Below are 20,204 nucleotides of genomic sequence, written 5' to 3'. Positions count from 1 at the left end.
TCTTGTCATAACCGCAGTGCTCCAAATTTCTCAGTGCCGTGGAAATGAATGGGCCATTCCCACAAACCCAGGCCTGCAATCTGTGGCACAGCAGAAATTGAATGCTCGCCATTTACCAAGTGAAACATTATGTTCAATTATGAAATATTTTTATTTATTTGATAAGACTTTCCGCTGCAAGTAGGAGTATAGTACTATCGGCGCTTATCAGTTTGTGCAGATTTTCCTCCAAAATCAGTGCAGAAATTGTTAAAAAGTTCTGCATTTTCCATCTGGGCCTGTAAAGAGCCCATGAGTGCAGTGTTCTGTCTGAACTCTAACAGCAAGAAACTTCCTTTCTAGGAATAAAATTAAGTGATTTAGCAGGCTACCAACAACATGCCGTACACAGAACATTTTATTTTATTTTTTGGGAAAGAAATTGATTGTAGTTCAATTAAAATATCTGAATAACTGAAGACTAAATAAAATCAAAATACATAGTAGTAAAAAATGAACAAAAATAAAACAAAATAGCTAAAATGTTCAAATTACAATGAAAACATCTGAAAATATTCAAAATTAATAATACGTAATAAGTGATGGTCTTTTTTTATTGTAGCATAAAGAATAAAGTATATAGAAAAAAATAGTAAAGTATAGACAAAAATATAAGAACACAGATGTTCTCTGAATTGATAACCTTTAACTGCCACACCAAGATTTTTTTTTAAAACCTCCGATAATTTCTAAAATATCCACCTCTACCAAATGGTACTGTAGATATGTCAGTTTTTGGTAAAAGTACCAAAATTAATAAATATACTATAAAATATTGAAACTATGAAGTGTAAGACCAATTTATTTTAAAACATAATCGAAATAAAACAATTTGAACACTAAATTATCTTTATTTTTTAAAGTGTGCCATAAAAATATTTTAGATTCTTATTCTCAAGTTTTCTTGTTTTTTTTTCTTGTTTTTTTTTTTTTACAATAAAACCAAAACGAAGTGTAGTAGTGCAACAGGATTATGTTTGTTTGATTTTTATTTTTTTTTTGTAAACCAACATTTCTGTGTGTAAATCATTCTTTAAAACAGTTATTCTTTAAATGACTTTAACAGTCACTATTTAAAACACTAAAAACATGGTCAACCGTGTGGTAGAGCAGGCAATTAAAGGCATAATATTATAAAATTAGTGGCTCTTAAGCACCAAAGCATAGAATATTAGAGTAATGACTACTGAAAATCATTCTTTTTTACTGACAGGAATGTATTATATTTTGTGTAACAACACGATTATTATAAAATGTAATAATATATATTATAATAATATTATTTTCAGTGTATTTTGAATGCTGCGTGGGTAATTCATAAGATTTCTACTACAAATACAGTTTAAGTAATATTTCAACTGTCAAATGATGTTGCTAATAAACAGTTATTTAACAGACTGAAGGTTTGTTCTGAAAAGTAGATGGTTATAATAGAATTTGACTAACATGTCTCTCTCCTTCATCCCTGTGTTTTCAGAAAGCAGACCAGGTGCATGAGCTGCTATTGGACGTCATAACGTGGGTGGGGATCCTGCTGTCTCTGGTCTGCCTGCTCATCTGCATCTTCACCTTCTGTTTCTTCCGTGGTCTGCAAAGCGACAGGAACACCATCCACAAAAACCTCTGCATCTCCCTCTTTATTGCCGAAACCCTCTTCCTCACCGGGATCAACCGTGCAGACCAGCCTGTAAGATCAACTCCGCATTTACACACTTGAGGGATTTACGCTTATCCGCTTGTTCAGTTGTGATGTGTGAAATACTATTTCCGGGTCCAGGAGGCTCAATATCGATAGCCACTTATGGTGTTTATGTTTTACATTTATTGGTGTAAATCTTTCACAAAGTCTGACAATTTTTTAAAGATGATCACTTAAAACTTTGCAATCATGTTAGGATTATCAATAGGATTATGTCACACAGTGAGGATATATTAAAGCTGTTTGTTTTCACACTTTTAGCATCTGAGACCCTGTCCACTTAAACAGTTATTTCCAAAGCCGCAGTTTCTTTAAAAAAATAGCTTTTTCTGTAAGCCGTTTGATCATTCATCCATGCGAAAATCTGGTTACTGAAACAGAAACTTCTGCTAAGGTAAAGATGTTCAGAAACTCCAGTAACATTAGCTATTTTTCCGTCCACCAAGATGCAAATTAGGCTTGTGCTCAAAATTGGAATATCACATTTATACAATAAAACATTTGCAAATAACAAAATAGTCACTTCCTGACAAACTGGCACTAAATATCAGAAAGAAAAATGAAATTTTACTGCATAAACCACCGTAGGCCTTATTTTCTTGTATAATAAATCACTTGCACCAAAGAAAAAGGAACGCAATAAATACACAGTGCTTTTAGAGACTCAAGGAAAGTTCTGGAAAGTAATAATACTGAACCACTTTGATGACGGAGTTTGCCAAAGGCATTTTAAATTAACAGAAAATCATTTCAGATGTTTACAACATGGTCAGTTTGCTGGTTTGTCCATTAAAAGTGCAGTAGGTGATGTTCTTCAGAAACATTTTTTGTTGTGCTGGTTGAAAGTCTCTTTACATTCCAATAGTAATTATTAAAGTGAATGATCTAAATGAATGTACATGTAGTTTTATATTCTGGGTAAGGTGTAAGACTAATAAATGTTCATCCAATTAAATATTGTCGGGCCGACTATTCTCATAATTGTGATAAGTAGCCCAAACTGTCTCTCAACAAATGTAAATTTAAACAACTGCCCACCCATTCAGACAGATTCTCTGATGCGCGTTCACCCTGGCCGCGTTCACGTGGACACGTGTAACATCGCTAAAAACAAATACTCAATCAAAACTTTTTAAAATCCTGAGTCAATGTTGGAGTTTCTTTTGCATGCTGGAGGAACGATGACACCATGGCTAAAGTATTTATTTTAGACGGGTAATATTATGTTTTAAAACCATTTTAGTCACACAAAGCTGATGTAGATTTTGTTGTTACAAATGGGTTCGAACTTATATGCACAGAAGTGTTGTTCAGCCACTGAAATAGTTCAGCGAACGATTGGTGTGACTATTTTCAGTTTCATCGGGTGCCTTTTACAGCATCGATACTGTCGATTTTTATTTAGTTTAACAACAAAACATAAGCTATTCCGCCTAGCCTGCTCTTCTGATGTGAACTTGGTTTTATATTCTCATTGGTTCATTTTTTAACCATGACAACCTGTGACGCGCTCCCTATACTGTTTACTATACTACTCTGAATATTCAGTCTGAAATAGCATGTAAGTATGGCTTAGTAATAATTGTATATCCTGCACCCTGCGGCCAAGCACTAAGCATACAGTAGTTGCTTTACGACAAAGCGTGTGAGAGAGACTGATGAGATAATGATGACAAGTTTTGCTTGCTAACTACACAACTGAAAACCACAATTGTAGTATTAGAAAAGTACTAAAAAGTAAAAAAAAATGACATGATCTAGTGGCTCTCTGTCATCTTTAAAGAGCGTGTTTGTGATTTCAGGAGCCGTGGCTTAGGATGACAGGCGAGGGATTGTATTTGAAAGATATTATGCTAACCGGTTAGCATTTAGGCAGATCACCTATCCTTTAATGCCATCTCACAATGCATGTTTCTGTTATCACATGACCTGTTAAAACAAAATCGCTTTACTTTTTTGATGCACATGCTGGAATATACTCAGTAAATGTGTTTCCATTGTGGGGCGTCATGGTGGCTCAGTGGTAAGCACTGTCGCCTCTCAGCAAGAAGGTTGCTGGTTCAAGTCCCGGCTGGGCCAGTTGGCATTTCTATGTGGAGTTTGCATGTTCTCCCCAAGTTTGCATAGGATTCCTGCAGGTGCTGTGGTGTCCTCCACAAACATGTGTGTAAAGTGACAGACACAGTGTGGATAGAGGTGATTTGAATAAGCTAAATTGGCCTTACTGTACATTTACACTGAAAGCGGTGAGAGCGTCAAAATTCGACACATTAAACTCGTATTTAAAGGGGCTGTGGCAGCATATCATATCAGTTACATTCCCGCATAAAAACATACTTTCTAGCGTGAAAATGTTGCACACGTATTATCAAATTCATTTAACTATGGGAGATCAAGTTGCATGTGGTGTGCCTTTGCTTCACTTAATTATCCAGTGTGCAGTACTGTTTTGTATTGTCGCCAGACATTCCCGCTTTTTAAATAAATAAATAAATAAATAAACGTATAACATTAATGAACATCAGTAACTCACCAGTAACTTTTTAATGTATATTCCTGTTACAAAACAATGCAAATAATTGGAAATCCGGCGACCACAATATTTAAACCCTTGGGAACAACTGTGGTCAGAACCAAAGTTCACAGGATTGTGTTCACTAGACTCTTCTCAAGTGGTGGACTTCTACATGCTGATTGCTTGCCGCCGAACCGCGCGTCACAGCTTATTACCATAAAGTTGACTTGATTTTAACTCTCCTAGACGCCCACACAGGTGAAGGCGCGCTGTGCTGCTCCTCGCCGCTTACCGCCGCCAGCTCTCATTGAAAATGAATGACTTCCAGCTACTTTGATGCTTTCGCTGTTTTCGGTGTGAACATACGGTTAGTGTATGTGTGTGAATAAGTGTGTATGGATGTTTCCCAGTACTGAGTTGAAGCTGGAAGGGCATCCGCTGAGTAAAACATTTGCTGGATAGGTTGGCAGTTCATCCCGCTGTGGTGACCCCTGATGTATAAAGGGACTAAGCCAAAAGAAAATGAAAGAATGAATGTTTCCATTGTCCTGTAGTTTATGCACATTTTTTCTTATCGGATAAAAAGATTATCCTACCTACAGTTTTTTTTTTTTGGAACTTTTTCAAAATGTATGTGCATCTTGGCATTTCCATTAAGTGTTTTTTTTAATGCAATTTTCTAAAATGCTCATAAAAAGAGTGGAATGGAAAAATAGCTGAAACATAGCTTAGTGTGGCCACTAAAACAAGAGTTTTTGCCTTTATTGATTTGACATGCCCTTGTCACTGCATCACAATACGTTTTTCCGCATTTTCATCGAGACAGTTTTGTTTAAATGGTGGAAAAAACGTATATAAAAGTACCCATGTGTATGTGGACATGGCCAGAAAGAGCATTTGGAAGCAGAAAGTGTGACTCATGACGTCAGACTTAACAAGTGGATTGTCAAACACACATAATTCATTGAGTCGTTAAGTTGGGCACCAGACTCTTGTTAATTACAGAAATGGAGAGGATCTTTGACCTCTCGTTAATCGCAAAAACCTCACTGTGTCCTCAGAGAGAGAAAAAGAGTGGGAGGGAGACAGGAGAATATAAGCAAAGACAAATGGAAAATGACAAAGATAAAATGTTGGAAATCCGTCGGGAAATTTCTAAAGTGATAACAGAGCAGACGGTTAATGCTCAAAGCAGCGAGTCACAGATCACACAGATACTGGCTAGATAGTTTGAGCAGCGTTTGTGCTCTGTGTGTATGTCTTTGTTACAGATCGTCTGCGCTGTGTTTGCGGCCCTGCTGCATTTCTTCTTCTTGGCTGCGTTTACGTGGATGTTTCTGGAAGGCGTACAGCTGTACATCATGCTGGTGGAAGTGTTCGAGAGCGAGTACTCGCGCACCAAGTACTTCTATCTCACAGGATATGGAGTGCCAGCTGTCATAGTAGCTGTATCGGCTGCTGTGGACTACCGCAGCTACGGCACTGAAAGAGTGTAAGTAAATGACAGATCTATTTCCCATGGTAAAATGCTTACATAGGGTCTAAATGTCACACTTTTTGAACAATCTCACCATCACTGGTTAGGAAAATAGATATTTTCTAAACAGAAGGCAAAATTTTAGCTGCAGTTGTAAATTGTAGATTGTTATAGGCATAATTATAAGCCCTCCTTCAAAATATTAATTAGTTTAAAATATTTTCCAAGTGCTGTTTAACGGAGAGAATTTTTTTTTTTAAATACCTTTCAATACAGTTATTCTTTGCCACCTTCTAAATGATTTTGAGATATTAAGCTTTAAAGTTTTTGCATTCCATAAAGCAAACAATATGCGTGCAACAGTTGTCTTTCATACATTAACATGACAGACACCCTAAATATACTCTAAATGTAAATTATCAAAATGTTCTTACATTTGCCAATTGGGGTAAAAAAAAACAGGGTAAACGCAGATAGAAGCTTCTGATTTAAAAAAATATTTTTTTTGCTTGGAATTATAGGGTTCTATCTGGCAGATCATTCGATGAAGCATGTTGATGGTGTTGTTGATATTATATATCAATGTGTTGATGTTTGAGAGAGTTTTTTTTTTTTTTGCTCTCTGTAACATTTATTTAATGTTTTAGTAAAATATATATTTTCTTGTTCAGATTAAGCATACACGACTGTGACAAAATGAATTTTATGTAATTAATAAGGTAATATTTACTGAAGTTTATGCTTTAAATGAATTATGGAATTACATTTATTGAATTATATGCCCCATGATTTAAATCAAGTATTTGCTCTTCATGGCTAAATATCAAATTTAAGTGAAGTTTATTTATAAACTAATTTCAAGAGGATCACATGCTTATGATTGAAACGGCTGGTCCCGCATTAGCTAATGTATGATTCACCAATCAGACGATTCCTAGTTTAGTATAAAAACCAAAACATCTTACCTTAATCTTCGTCTTGACGAATCCCCCCTTCCACCCCCTCTCCTCCTCTTTTTCCTCCATAAGGCAGCGTGGTGAGATCTTGAGATCTACCCGAGCTCAAACTTCCCTCTCGCCCTGCAAACGGGAGGGAGCCCCGGGCTCGAGGATCTTATGAGCTCAGGGCTTTCTCCCAGGACAGCATGCCAAACAAGCTTTACTCTTGAAAGACTTTAAAAGAAAACAGACATTGAGCAAATGAGTTTAATAAGCAATAATAATATTTTACATTTAATATACAACAATACATAAATAATATTTAACATTTAATATAGAATTTTTTTAATATAACTTTTTCATTTTCAACAATGTACAATTGAAAATCACATCTCAATTTAAAAAAAAAATGATTCTAAATCATCACATTTACACACATCTTTTTAGTTTCAGGTTTCTTATCAGTTTTGAGAAGAAACAATTTTGTGTTTCTTTCTGGTCTTCTCTGCTGTCAATGGAGCAGTCCGGTGGAGTGACAAAAAATCCTGATTGGTCCTCATGCATGCATTCGAAATCTTAAGAAAGAATCTTATAAAGCCAAACTAGAGTTTGACTTTGTAGATAAAACCTTATTTAGTTTTTTATATAAAAAGTCTTAAAATATAAACAACTTATAATAACATTACACAACGTAAATAAATTGTCATTTAATAAGAATATAAGAGTACTCAATTTTGACAAGAAACCTTATAATTCTAAGGTGTGGCGAGATGGTGGCACAGTAGGTAGCGCTGTCGCCTTACAGCAAGAAGGTCGCTGGTTCGAGCCTCAGCTGGGTCAGTTGGCATTTCTGTGTGGAGTTTGCATGTTCTCCCTGTGTTTGTGTGGGTTTCCTCCGGGTGCTCTGATTTCCCCTACATGTCCAAAGACATGTGGTACAGGTGAATCGGGTAAGCTAAATTGTCCATAGTTTATGTGTGAATGAGTGTGTATGGTTATTTTCCAGTGATATGTTGCGGCTGGAATGTCATCTGTTGCATAAAACATATGCTGGATAAGTTGGCAGTTCATTCCACTGTGGCGACCCTCGATAAATAAAGGGACTGAGCCGAAAAGAAAATGAATGAATGAAGGTGAAAAATAGCTGAAAACTGCTTTAAAAGAAATGAGTCTTTCTTCAAAAGAAAAATTGTTAAAGGAAATCTGTGAAGATGTCCTTGCTCTGTTAAACATCACTTGTGAAATATTTAACAAAATAATTACCATTTCACAGGAGATAATCATTTTGCCTTCAGCTGTATATATGGAAAAAGGGTTTATTAATTCACTTTTCAGAATAATGTGGTTACTTAGATATAAAATTTAGATAAAAATACAGTCACACTTTATTTTGATGGTCTGTTTGTTGAATTTAAGTTACATTGCATCTACATGACAACTAATTCTCATTAGATTATAAGGAGAAAGTTAGGTTGAGGTTAGTGTTGGGGTTAGGGTTAGTGTAAGTTGACATGTACTTTACTTATAGTCAGTTAAATGTCTGTTGAAGGAGCAGTATCAACAGATATTAAGCAGACAGTCTACTAAAACTCAAATGTACCATCAAAACAAAATATTACAAAAAATACTATTGTCTTGATGGAGTTTAACTTTTTTTTTTTTTTTTTAATCGTACCTTAATTATATTAGTTATGTATATAGTGTATGCTATAGAGTTTTATTGTATTCTATTAGCAGCTGTTACAAAATCATAATATAGCATTTAGTTTGAAGGGCCACATTCATTATATTATTCTAAGTGAAGAGGGCTTGAAACACTTTGAAACACTAGACTTCTGACTCAAAACATCTCTCCTACATAATTAAAATTGAACTTGCGTTACACAGATATTCCACACAATATTTGCTTAAAATCTAATAGGAATAAAAAAGGAGATATTACTCATTATTCATTGACAGCTCTCGGTAGATTTGGGACTGACACAAGGGGGAGGTAACACTTGAATTGGCCAAGCGAAGACAGCTCTCAGCCAGTTAATCTGTCTGGCCAATGCATTGGTCTATCACTAGAGTAATGTCCAAATGTGTCTGTCGGCTTCTAAATTGGCTTGCAAATACTCAGCTGCTTTCTTACTAGCAATGCTGCCTAATGGTTTAGAGAGACTGCAGGTTCAAACCCAGGAATTAGTGATTCAGGAAAAGAGTTATCTTGTAGTGCAGTGTCCTTGAGCCGGACTCATCACACCAGACTGCTCAAGGGGGAACGGCTCTGCAATTACTGTCCTAAAAGTCACTTTGGACAAAAACATGGCTGCTTTGTGGCAAATGACCTCATGAATGCAAGCTTAACATGATTTAAATCTCATGTAGTCAATTCAGCTACATGGGGGTGTCAGAAAGGCTTGTATTAAGGACACTTGTGGGTGTTAGGTGAACTGTAGCCAGCAACTTTTTGTCCATGCTTCCAATAAAAACAAACATAACATACTGTACAATAGGCTGAAGGTGAACTGATGAATGTCCAGATATATTTACAGAAAAGTTTTGGTTTGTTTGTTTACTTGTTTGTTTGTTAAAAATAGATGAAATTACTATTAAAGCTAAACTATTAAAGCACTGATTATAAGCAAGCAGAATATAGACTCCGCCGAGAGCGATGTTTAGATGAATATGTAAATTTATTCTACATGTTTACTCCTACAGTAAATAACAACATGACACAACAGAATTATGTCAGTGAGACATAGCAATGTAAATTTGTCTGGAGAGAGTCTTCAGATCACCTCCATCACATGCCTTTCAGTTCTTAAAGGGATAGTACACACACAAAAATTTCAATTCTGTCATTTACTCATCCCATCCTTGACTTCTTCCAAACCAGTTTGAGCATTTTTTTGTTCTGTTGAACACAAACGAAGATGTTTTAAAGAATGCTGGAGACCTTTAACCAAACATCCATAGTAGGAAAAACAAAATACTATGGAAGCCAATGGTTGCAGATTTCCAACATTAAATAAATGATTTTGTATTTTTGTGTTCAGATATTTTTTGGATGATGTCCCTTTAAGGTAGCTGGATTATAAAGTGTATTCAATACTATAGACTCTACAAAATATCCCTGTGTAAGAGTTTAGTTTGAATTAAGGTTTTAATCTACTTATGGAGAGTGGATGGCATCATCAACAGCCTAAGGTATCAAGACATTTGTGCTGCCCATCACATTATAAATCACAGGATAGCGCTCCTTCTCATACTTCAGCCTCCACATCAAAGTTCCTGAAAGCAAATAAGGTCAAAGTGTTCCAGGACTGGCCATCCCAGTCACCAGATATGTACATTATTGAGCATGTCTGGGGTAAGATGTAGAAGGAGGCATTGGAGATGAATCCAAAAAATCTTGATGAACTCCGGGAGCCCTGCCATTCCTTTCTTTGACAGATGATTTTATTCATAAATTATTTGAGTAATTTCAGAGATGTATGGATGCAGTCCTCCGAGCTCATGGGAGTCATACACCATAATTATTCTTTTTCTACTGCATCATGACTTTAAATTCTGTACTGTACATTGTTTATGTTAAGTGACAAGACTTTTGTCTAAGCAAAGTCAGACCTTACTGTCCTAATGAAATAATTAAAAATCAAGGCATGATCATATTTTTATTTTGGTAAAATAAGCGTAATCTAGAGTCCTTTGCCTTTCATATAAACCGCTTCTGATACCAAATGTTCAACTAGAAGTCAAGTTATTTGTTGTTCCTAAACTTGGATAGGTGACAAGACTTTTGTCAGGTAGTGTTCACCAAATATCAATGTACTTAAAGACATGATCTACACTCATGCTTGATTGTCATGGGTTTGTCCATATTTGACCCAACCCTGGGTCATGACAGCCAAGCATTTTTTTTGAGTGTACAAATATATAATCAAAACACTCTCCTCTCCTCTCTGAAAGCAGTAAGTCACAAAAAATGACTTGAGATCAGTAAGTGGAGCAATTCAGAAATCCTCCTAATGCTGTCTACTCCAGCAAAATATTTTGCAAGTGCCAAGCACATCAGATCAGGTTGTACCGAAAGTTGCCTGTGTGTTTGCGAGCTCTGAAATGGGCAAACTGGTGAAATTGCCCTAATTCATATTCATAAAGAAAACTGTTCAGCTGGCATTACTGCAGTTAGTGGCCAGACACAGCCGTGAGGGATGTTCACTCAGATAAATATTTCAGCAAAAATCATCATTTAAAGATGAGATGCTGAATGTGGCATATGAATAAGTGGTGGTCACTCAAGCACACAGTCTCACCAGACCACAGAATTAGGTCACACTCATTTAAAACAAGAATTGAATGGAGAGGGAGAGAGGAAAGGAGAAGAACACCGCTTTATTGCAGATCCTGTAAAGCTGAGCCAACAGTGGAGATCTAAGCTGGAGCGTATGGATCCTTATGCAGGTGCCACTTTTAGAACTTAGTCCCCCCACTTTTTGGCAGATAATCAGAGCCATTCAAGCCTTAATATGGCCCCCACACTTTTAAATCATCCCTACGCCTTCATGGAAACCGTAAAGAGCATGTCCCCAAGGTGGAAAGGAGCATAAATTAAGGTGTTTTTATGGCAGATGGTTGGTGAAATCAGTGCCAGGCTGGTAAGAGCTCAAATAAAGCACAAGGAAGCATGTCTGCATGGCCTAATCCCAGCGCACATGAATTGAAATTCCTAAAATATTTATAATCCTATTTGGTTTCTGCATTCTCTAGCATATGGTATCTGTTCTTTAAAGAGGGAGCATGTCTGACTGACACACACACACACACACACACACACACACACACAAACACACACACTTCCACTCTCCTGCTGGGCTGTAGAGGTGATTTCTGTATAGCAGAGATGAAGAGTTTAATAATTCAGCTCTGGGTTGTCAATCACCCCTTGAGGCTCTGAATGTTCCGTGGGCAACGAGCCCTTTCTGAATCCAATGATCAACCAAACACCTTTGCTTTCTGGAACTTAAACCCACTTTGATTTTAATTGGACAAGCTTGGAGATTACTTTCATTTGAAAATCTCTCTCTCCTGCTTTTTCTTTCTCCTGTAGGTGCTGGCTCAGGTTAGATACTTACTTTATCTGGAGTTTCATTGGGCCTGCTACTCTCATCATCATGGTGAGTTTAACACACACACACACACACACACACACACACACACACACACACACACACACACACACACACACACAAACACATGCACACTGGGTTTAAAGAACGATAGAGCAAAGCCAATTCTGCCCTGGCACAAACACACACACACACTCGTCCACACAGGGGTTCAGATAATGGTCTGTCGAGGGCATTTTCCCAATTACAGGAAAGTCACAGTCACCCCACAAGACAAGATGAGCGTCCCCACTGCTATATATAGAGAAATAAGGAATGTGTGTGTGAAGTGAACATGTTCAATTAGCTTTTTCTAGCTTGTTTATTTGTAGTTTTTAAGCATTGCTCCTATTAGTAATGCACTGAAATGTCCTTAATAGGGATCCACAGAAGGGACACTTAAGAAAATCTAATATCCAAAGGTTTAACATGGAGAATAGTCATATTTACTGGAAAAGTAATTATCAGATTATGGTTCTATTTTGCCTTGAAGTGGTGAGAGGTAGAGTTGTACTGCTTTGAGGTGTGATGAGATGCATGCAGTACAAGGCCTGAAATTAACTCCCAGCAAATAAGCATACAAATCAGCATTGTTCTAGTAATGCTTGAGAGCTTGTTTTTGTTTAAGACGATTATCAAAACACAATGAACTGCATTTTAGTTATTATAAATGAGCAATCTTATGCACACCACTGAAATCTTTTCACATGAGCAGCTGATGAGTTTCAGCATCTGTGTACGACTCATTTGATAGTAAATGATCTACATGATCTCTGTTTGAATGCAACAATCAACAGATCTTTAAGTTTTTTTCCCTTTAAATGAGAATTGTATGAATCTCTTGTAAGTTTTAAAGGGCTCATATTTTACCACTTTTACAAGATGTAAGATAAACCTTTGGTGCATCTAGAATGTTTCTGTAAAGTATCAGCTCAAAATAACCATCAGATTAATTATAATAGCCTCTAGAATATGCCTGTTTTGATGTCTGAGGGCTCTATTTTAATGATCTAGGCACAAAGTCTAAAGCGCAGGGCACAAAAGTTGTCCGATATCCGAATCCACTTTTGCTATTTTAAGGATAGAAAAATAAGCTCTGTGCCGTGGCGCATGGTCTAACAGGGTTGTGCTTATTGTCTTAATGAGTTATAAGTGTGTTTTGAGAATAAACCAATCAGAGTCCCATCTCTCATTCCCTTTAACAGTCAGTTGTGTCTGCTGTCTGCCATGGCGCATTAGCTATTTACATGGAGGGCTTAGTAAGTGGAAAAACTGAATGCTTCACTAGCGAGAAAACAGTTAAACAGGCCATTTGCAGTGCAAGGATAATAAACGAGCCTTCTCCAATTAGCCTTTACTTTCACTTTCTCTTTCTCTCTTTCATGGATAAGAAAACAATATTATATGCACAGACATCCATTAACATACATAATTAATTTTGTTTGTTAAGCGCAACGATTTGTTTCAAAACTATTTCTAAATTCAGTTTTAATTTCCAACAAATGAATAAATAAACAAATATCCATATAATAAAAAATACTGCTACTAATGATAACATTATACCAAAGCAAATTGTCATGAATAAACTAAAAAAAAAAACTCCCGACATAAAGAAGGCATGGAGGCAGTGGTTTTTATATTTATGTAGAAAATAATAATTTTTGTAATATTTTATTCCTTTAATTATTTTTCTTTTGTAAAGATATTTGCATATTGCTGTAGATAATGTATGTTTTAAGCATTGTGTAAGCGAGGCGCACAACTAACACGCTCTTCGCTGGACTTTTAGATCTGCCTTCAGCTGGTCTATTGAACAGTCTATTTTAGTTCCTTAAAATAGCAGCGCGCCTTAACACACCTCCTTTTTAGACTGAAACACCTATGAGTCCACAAAGTGGCGCAAATGGATTTGCTATTTAAATAATGTGGCAGAAAACAGGAAAATAAAGGTTGCGTTGGTGTGAAAATAGCAACACGTCGGGTCAAACACGTCTTGCGCCTTATTGCGTCGGGTGTATGATAGCGCCCTTATTATACTGTAGCTGTTTTTGTAGCCTGTCTTTAAATGGCAATGAACTGTTTCTCCCCGCCCATTGTTTCCACATCCGTGTCTGCATGTAATTATGCATACATCAGATAAACAGCACTCAGACGTAGCCAAAACACAGCTCATTATTTAAAAATACCAAGTTTAATTAATGTATTTGTGGTGGAGTTTATTTAAGACTTTTTGAAATGATGAGTGTCACACAAATGTAGTACACACACATATATGTGCTTGTTTACTGACACCATACAGCCATGGTGATCATGGCATTTTAAAATTACATGACGATTTTAATCGACGAGTTGTAACATATGTTTTAATCCCAGTTTATTTGCAAATGTTATGTGGACGTGTGTTCATGTTTTTAAAGAAACATGACAGCTGCCAATCAATTCGGTGGGTGGAGAAAACCACACTCCTACATCACGTTGCAGTGGGCCTCAATATCACTGGGATTCGGGTCCTATTTTAAGTTCAGGAAAATTTTAAAAAGAGACTTGTTGGGTTTATATCAGTCCAGTAGGATAGCGGACACACTATACATACAGAAAGTTCTGTTGAGACAGCTTACAAAAGTAGATTTTCATCATAGGTGCCCTTTAAACATTTCTCTGTGATTTTCCACCAAAATAAAAGCTCTGTTCTCACATTTTTGAAAGCAAAGAAACAAGAATCAGTATTAGTTTTGTATTTTACTGTTGCTATACTGTACTACTATTACTACTACTACTACTACTACTACTACTACTTCTTCTACTACTATTACTACTACTACTACTACTACTACTACTACTTCCTCTACTATTACTACTACTACTACTACTACTACTACTACTACTAATAATAATAATATGTCTTATTAGTAATTATTAGTAATTACTATTACTGGTAATATGTCACTGCATGTGACATAAACAAAACACCATTATTTGTATATATTATTTAAAAGTTATACTACGATTTATAAGTAAATAATAATACATGTGTTTGACCTTTGTGTAGATAAGGGGTGTACAAACTCGGTCCTGGAGGGCAGGTGTCCTGAAGATTTTAGCTCCAACTTGCTTCAATCTGCAAGGATGTTTCTAGACTGCCTAGTAAGAGCTTGATTAACTAGGCCAGCTGTGTCTGATTGGGGTTGGAACTGAACCGAGTCTGGACATCCCTGGCGTAGATGGTTCTTCTGAATACCAGTGCTTTTCTGTTCTTGAACAGTTTGTGCATGCACTTGACTTTGTGCATGCACGGTTACACAAACTGTGAGAGATTAACCAGCCTCTTATATAATATACTGTAGGGTAAAGATGTGCTTGTCTTGAAAAAACACACACACTCACACATCATAATATTTTGCCTTCCAGTGGCTCGATAATTTTCGGATTCTGCCAAGAATGTTCATTTCGGTGCATCACTAGTTCCCATGATACAATTGAGATTTCCAGGCTTGAAAATGGCATAGAAATAAAGGTCCGGATAGGTGAATTCTCAACTGAGTCATGTTGCTTTGTTTGTTTTTCATGAAAATCTGTTCATTCCCAAGATTTATTTCTGACATGCAATACAACTGAAAATATGTCCAGTAAGGATTTTTAAAAAATCCACCAGTCACAAAATGAAATCATTAAAATTCATTGACAGATTGTGCAAGAGTCCTCTTTTAAACTGTTGTTTAATGCATTTGATTGTGTGTGTGTGTGTGTGTGTGTGTGTGTGTGTGTGTGTGTGTGTGTGTGTGTGTGTGTGTGTGTGTGTGTGTTGCAGCTGAATGTTATTTTCCTGGGCATTGCACTGTATAAGATGTTTCACCATACAGCCATTCTCAAGCCTGACTCCGGTTGCCTGGACAACATCAAGTAAGACATTTATTCTGCCTTTCAATGTATGTGTGCGTTTGTACTTTATTGCTTTTCTTGCTCACGCTGCCACTGTCTTCATTTTCACTAAACACACAATTGTCCTTTAATTCCGCCCCATTCCTTAGAGGTGTTTCAATGAGAAGAATGTTCTGCTGCCTATTTAAAGTTAGACCGAGTTTAAAGTGTCTTTTATCTGTCACTTTCTCCATGATGTTTATGTTCTCAAGGGACAGAATCGGTAATGATTAAATTAAAAAGAAATAAAAAAAATCACATAAATCCCTGAGCTATACATTTAGATTAAGTCAGCATCATCTTTAAGGGAGCAAGGACACCAGGGGCTGGCATGTCGGAGTGTATTGAAACACACCCAGTATGTGGGGGATCAGAAAGTGTGTAGTGTGGCTTAGCTATACACTGCAGCCCACTGGCAGACACTACATGCTGAATCTAGGTTACTTAGCATATTTTAGTAATTGATTATTCTTTTTGATGTTCAGAACACAGGCAGAGGAGTCACTGTTCAAATCTGTGACCTAAATGCAGAATTTTCTGCTGTAGTACTTGCGTTGTGCACATATATTCACGTTATACAACAGTCGATGCTCTCTTTCCTTGTACTAGCAGCATTGTGTAGAAGAGCTAGCAACAACCTAATACTTTTTGACGTTCTCAGATTGTGTGAATCCATGTGGGGTTCAGAGTGTAATTTTTTTTTCAAGATTAATTTCACACCTGTCTAATGGAAATATGTGGTTTGGTTTCATAATTACAGTGTATACCTGTTTCAATATTCACTCCATAAAAATGGAATTGAAAGGGGCAGGTTGAAACATTAACTTATGACAGCTTAAAATGTTATCAGATTATTAAAAAGTTTTAACTTATTTTAGTTATTAACTTTTTAAAATAAAATAATTCTGTTGTTTGTTACTGAACATTATGCAACCAGGCCATCAAATATAAAAATGACATAAAAATTTGAAAAATGACAGCTAATGCAACAGAATTGCAAGTAAGAATCAAACGTAAAGAACCATCTAAAGTACTAAACAGGCAGTCTGATCAAAATAATTGCAGTTTTGTGTCTGAAATATTTAAAAATATTAACTTCAGAATTTACAGAAAATATTTATAGCAGTGCCCCAAAAAGAAATAAAATTTTCAAGCCAAGCTTAAGTGTTAAAATTAGTCACTAAAGACCTCAAATGACACACCTCAAATGAATGGTCAGATACAGTATAAATGGACAATTCTGTTGATGTGTCTTTGATTTAATCCTGAATGATAACATTTTATTTGAAGGGTGTTCATAAGACTGTTGTGAAAACCTTTTTAATTGTGAGATGACACATCTAGGCATGGAACTATAACTTGTTTTAAGATATACCGCGGTTTGGAGAAGTCAAAGTTTTAAAATCGCATAACGTTTCGGTTATACCGTTCTTACGGTACATGTAAGATTTTTTATTACGTGTTTTGTCATTTTTATTTTTTAGGATGACAGTATCTCCAGCAGAAAAGATATCCACAGATGCCTTTTTAAACTTGTAAAGAAATCAGTATTTTTGAAACTAATGAAGATAGCAGAAGTCAATGATTCTATTTAATTATTTAACCTGAGATGTTTACTGTTACAACATATTTTAAATGTTTCTATTTAAATATTTTCTATTTTCTAACGAATATGTTGAGTTTAAATAAGAAAAAAGTTTTGTTTATCACCCAGATATTTTAAAATAACTCATTTTAGAGCAGTTGTCAGAACACAGTGATACTGTGAAACCATGATATTTTTATCCAAGGTTGTCATACTGTCAGAATCATATACTGGTCCAGGCCTAGACACATCATGAATATGCATGCTTATGACGTCATTTCGTTACCTTAGAATTATAAGGGTCTATTTGACATTTTTATTAAATGACTTTAACTTTAACTTATTTACATTATGGCATGTTGTTTACATTTTAAAACTTTTTATTTAAAAAAACAAATGTGACAAACATACTGTTTGCTTTATGGAATGGAAAAACCTTGAAGTTAAATATCTCAAAATAATTCAGAACGCAGATAGAACCTTATAATTCCAAGGTGACAATTTAGTCAGTTATGTAATCTTAAATTTCGAAGATGACATTGTTTAAAATGTATTTATTGACAGCTTGACATAATCAAATGCATAACAAAATCTTTTGTTTTTGTCATGACAATGTGATATTACCAAGACAACATAACTTGTCAGAAATCTGTCATAAACTTGACTTTCATGAGGCCATTGTACTTGTAATTTTATAGAAGTGTCATTTATATTTTTCTAGACCTCAACTTGACACAAATAAAATTAGTCATTAGATGTCATTAAATATTAATGACACTGTTATAAAATTATTTGTCAGAATATTGACTGAGAAATGTTAATGATAAATCAAATTCAATTTGTTACACTGAAAAAATTATAATGGCCTGATGATTATCATTTAATTATGCAGATTAATGAAATTATGTTGTCTTGGTAATGTCAAGTTGTCATGGCAAAAACATATCAAACAATGTAATGTTTGCATTTAAAATGACATAACTGAGCTAATGACACTAAATGACAGTCATAGGCATGCATAAAATCTCATTCAGATGTCACGTCATGATTATAAAGGTGTCTATTGTTTTTTTTTTTTTTTGGAAACCAACATGATAATTTTTAGGATTTATTTAAAAATAAAATCTATCAGAAGTTCTTTAGAAGTTCAAAAGAACAACCCCTTTTTGAAAGAGAAATATTTAACAACCTTTTATCAATTAAACTTGCCAGTGATGAGTAAAAGTGCTCATTTCTTTTAATTAATAATAATAAAATCCTACTGACTCTAAGTTGGTCTCTATAGCAACAGTGTGCTCTCGTATATCCAACACAAGCTATACTGTACATTCCTAGCATACGTCTGATATTCTATATTCATAACATCATCACAAACAGCTCCATGCAGTGCCATTATGTAACCCTCACCTTAGCACTATTAGTCTCTTTGTCATCAAATCAGTACCAGAAAAAGAAGTTTTAATGAGCAGAAAGAAACGGCTCTTCTTGCAAAGAGTACAAGATGGCCGCTTTAATAAATTCTGTCTCCATCTAAAGTTAAGTTACAAAGTGTGGCTCAGTGAAAACTCTAGCCTCAGCACAAATTCCATGTGAAGTCCGGAAGCTGCCGTGCATGGAATAGATTATCTGGACCGCTGTGATGCGATTGGCCACTGAGAGCTTAACTCCACCCCCCATCACAACTCTCACTTTATCACAAGGTGCAAGGGCTTCTGAACACACCGACAGTCTGCCTGTTTATTGATGTAGTCTTATTATTCTGTCTCATGCGATCACATTCCACCTCGCAGTATGTCGACTGAGAAAACTCAACCATATTTCATCATCCTCCTCACCATCATCATAAGTAGAAGTTTTCATTGGATTTCTTTGTGTTTTCCATCTCTTGTGTTTCTGTTTTATTTATGATGTTTATGAATCATTCATCAGCCTCATCTGTCTTTTTTCTTTGTTGTTTCCTTTTCCATTCTTTTTTTCCTGTTTTACATTTCAGCGTTCTGTTGAGGCATGGCTTGTTATGGATAGTCACTGGTAAGGGTCTCCGGCCAATCAGAGTGCCAGTTCTCTGAATGGTGCATTCTGATTGGAGTGTTTAGCTGTCTAGTTTCCTCCACTGTTTGATTGATTCTCTGAATGTTCAAATGATTTAAGTGATTCATCAATTCTCCAACGTGGCTGTTTGAAATGAACAATGTAATTATAATTCTTCATGAGTGCGTGTTCTCTTTCTGCATCAGTCCCGAGTTGGTGCAAAATCAATATTTCTGTCTGTCTGTCAGTCTTTCCATCTTAATTCGCCATTATTTATTTATTAGCATTATTGTCTCTGATGGAAACAATAATTCATGTTTGCTGTCTCTCTCTACATCGTCTGAAAAGTAGTTTGCCCCTGTCTGTCTGTCTGTATGTCTGCTGTCTGTCTCTTGCTTTCTCTTTCTCTCTCTCACTCATACTTTCTAATGATCTTGTTTCAGTGCCAAACATTAGGCTGTCACATTAGCTCAGTTCACAGTATAAATGGCTTCCAAGCTGATTATGTGTGAGTCTAAGTGTGTGTGTGTGTGTGTGTGTGTGGTGACCCCAAAGAGTAAATGACATCACTAAATGGGTGTGAGGCTCAGTGCTAAGTACAGACTAGTAGACATTATGGCTGGAGCCAGCTTGACATTTGACTGCTGTAGAATAATGCCCTTCTCCGAGACAGTTTATATTCTGATCCTACTATTGTTAAACTGAGGAAACAGATACTGAGCAGTAATATAACATTTGGTTATGCTCAGATATATAAACTGATATAGAAATATAAACAGTTTGAGGTCATGCGTGTGACTGAGTGAGTGATTGAGTGAGAGTTTTGCTTTTGATCTGCTTAATTTGACC

General features: G+C 35.8%; 1 protein-coding gene across 8 annotated transcripts in view; it reads left to right on the top strand.

The window, feature by feature from the left end:
• Positions 1 to 20,204, top strand: part of adgrl3.1 (adhesion G protein-coupled receptor L3.1) — a 203,282-nt gene that overhangs the window by 158,525 nt on the left and 24,553 nt on the right. For all 8 annotated transcript variants that reach the window (XM_073951209.1, XM_073951189.1, XM_073951177.1 and 5 more), the window contains exons 15-18: positions 1,517 to 1,726; positions 5,525 to 5,745; positions 11,764 to 11,830; positions 15,630 to 15,721. In XM_073951209.1, coding sequence (XP_073807310.1) covers positions 1,517 to 1,726; positions 5,525 to 5,745; positions 11,764 to 11,830; positions 15,630 to 15,721 — 590 coding nt within the window. The remainder of the gene's footprint in view (positions 1 to 1,516; positions 1,727 to 5,524; positions 5,746 to 11,763; positions 11,831 to 15,629; positions 15,722 to 20,204) is intronic.

The sequence above is a fragment of the Danio rerio genome, chromosome 1, assembly GCF_049306965.1.
Source record: "Danio rerio strain Tuebingen ecotype United States chromosome 1, GRCz12tu, whole genome shotgun sequence".
NCBI classification, from domain to species: domain Eukaryota; kingdom Metazoa; phylum Chordata; class Actinopteri; order Cypriniformes; family Danionidae; genus Danio; species Danio rerio.
This window is presented reverse-complemented; position numbering and strand designations above follow the sequence as displayed.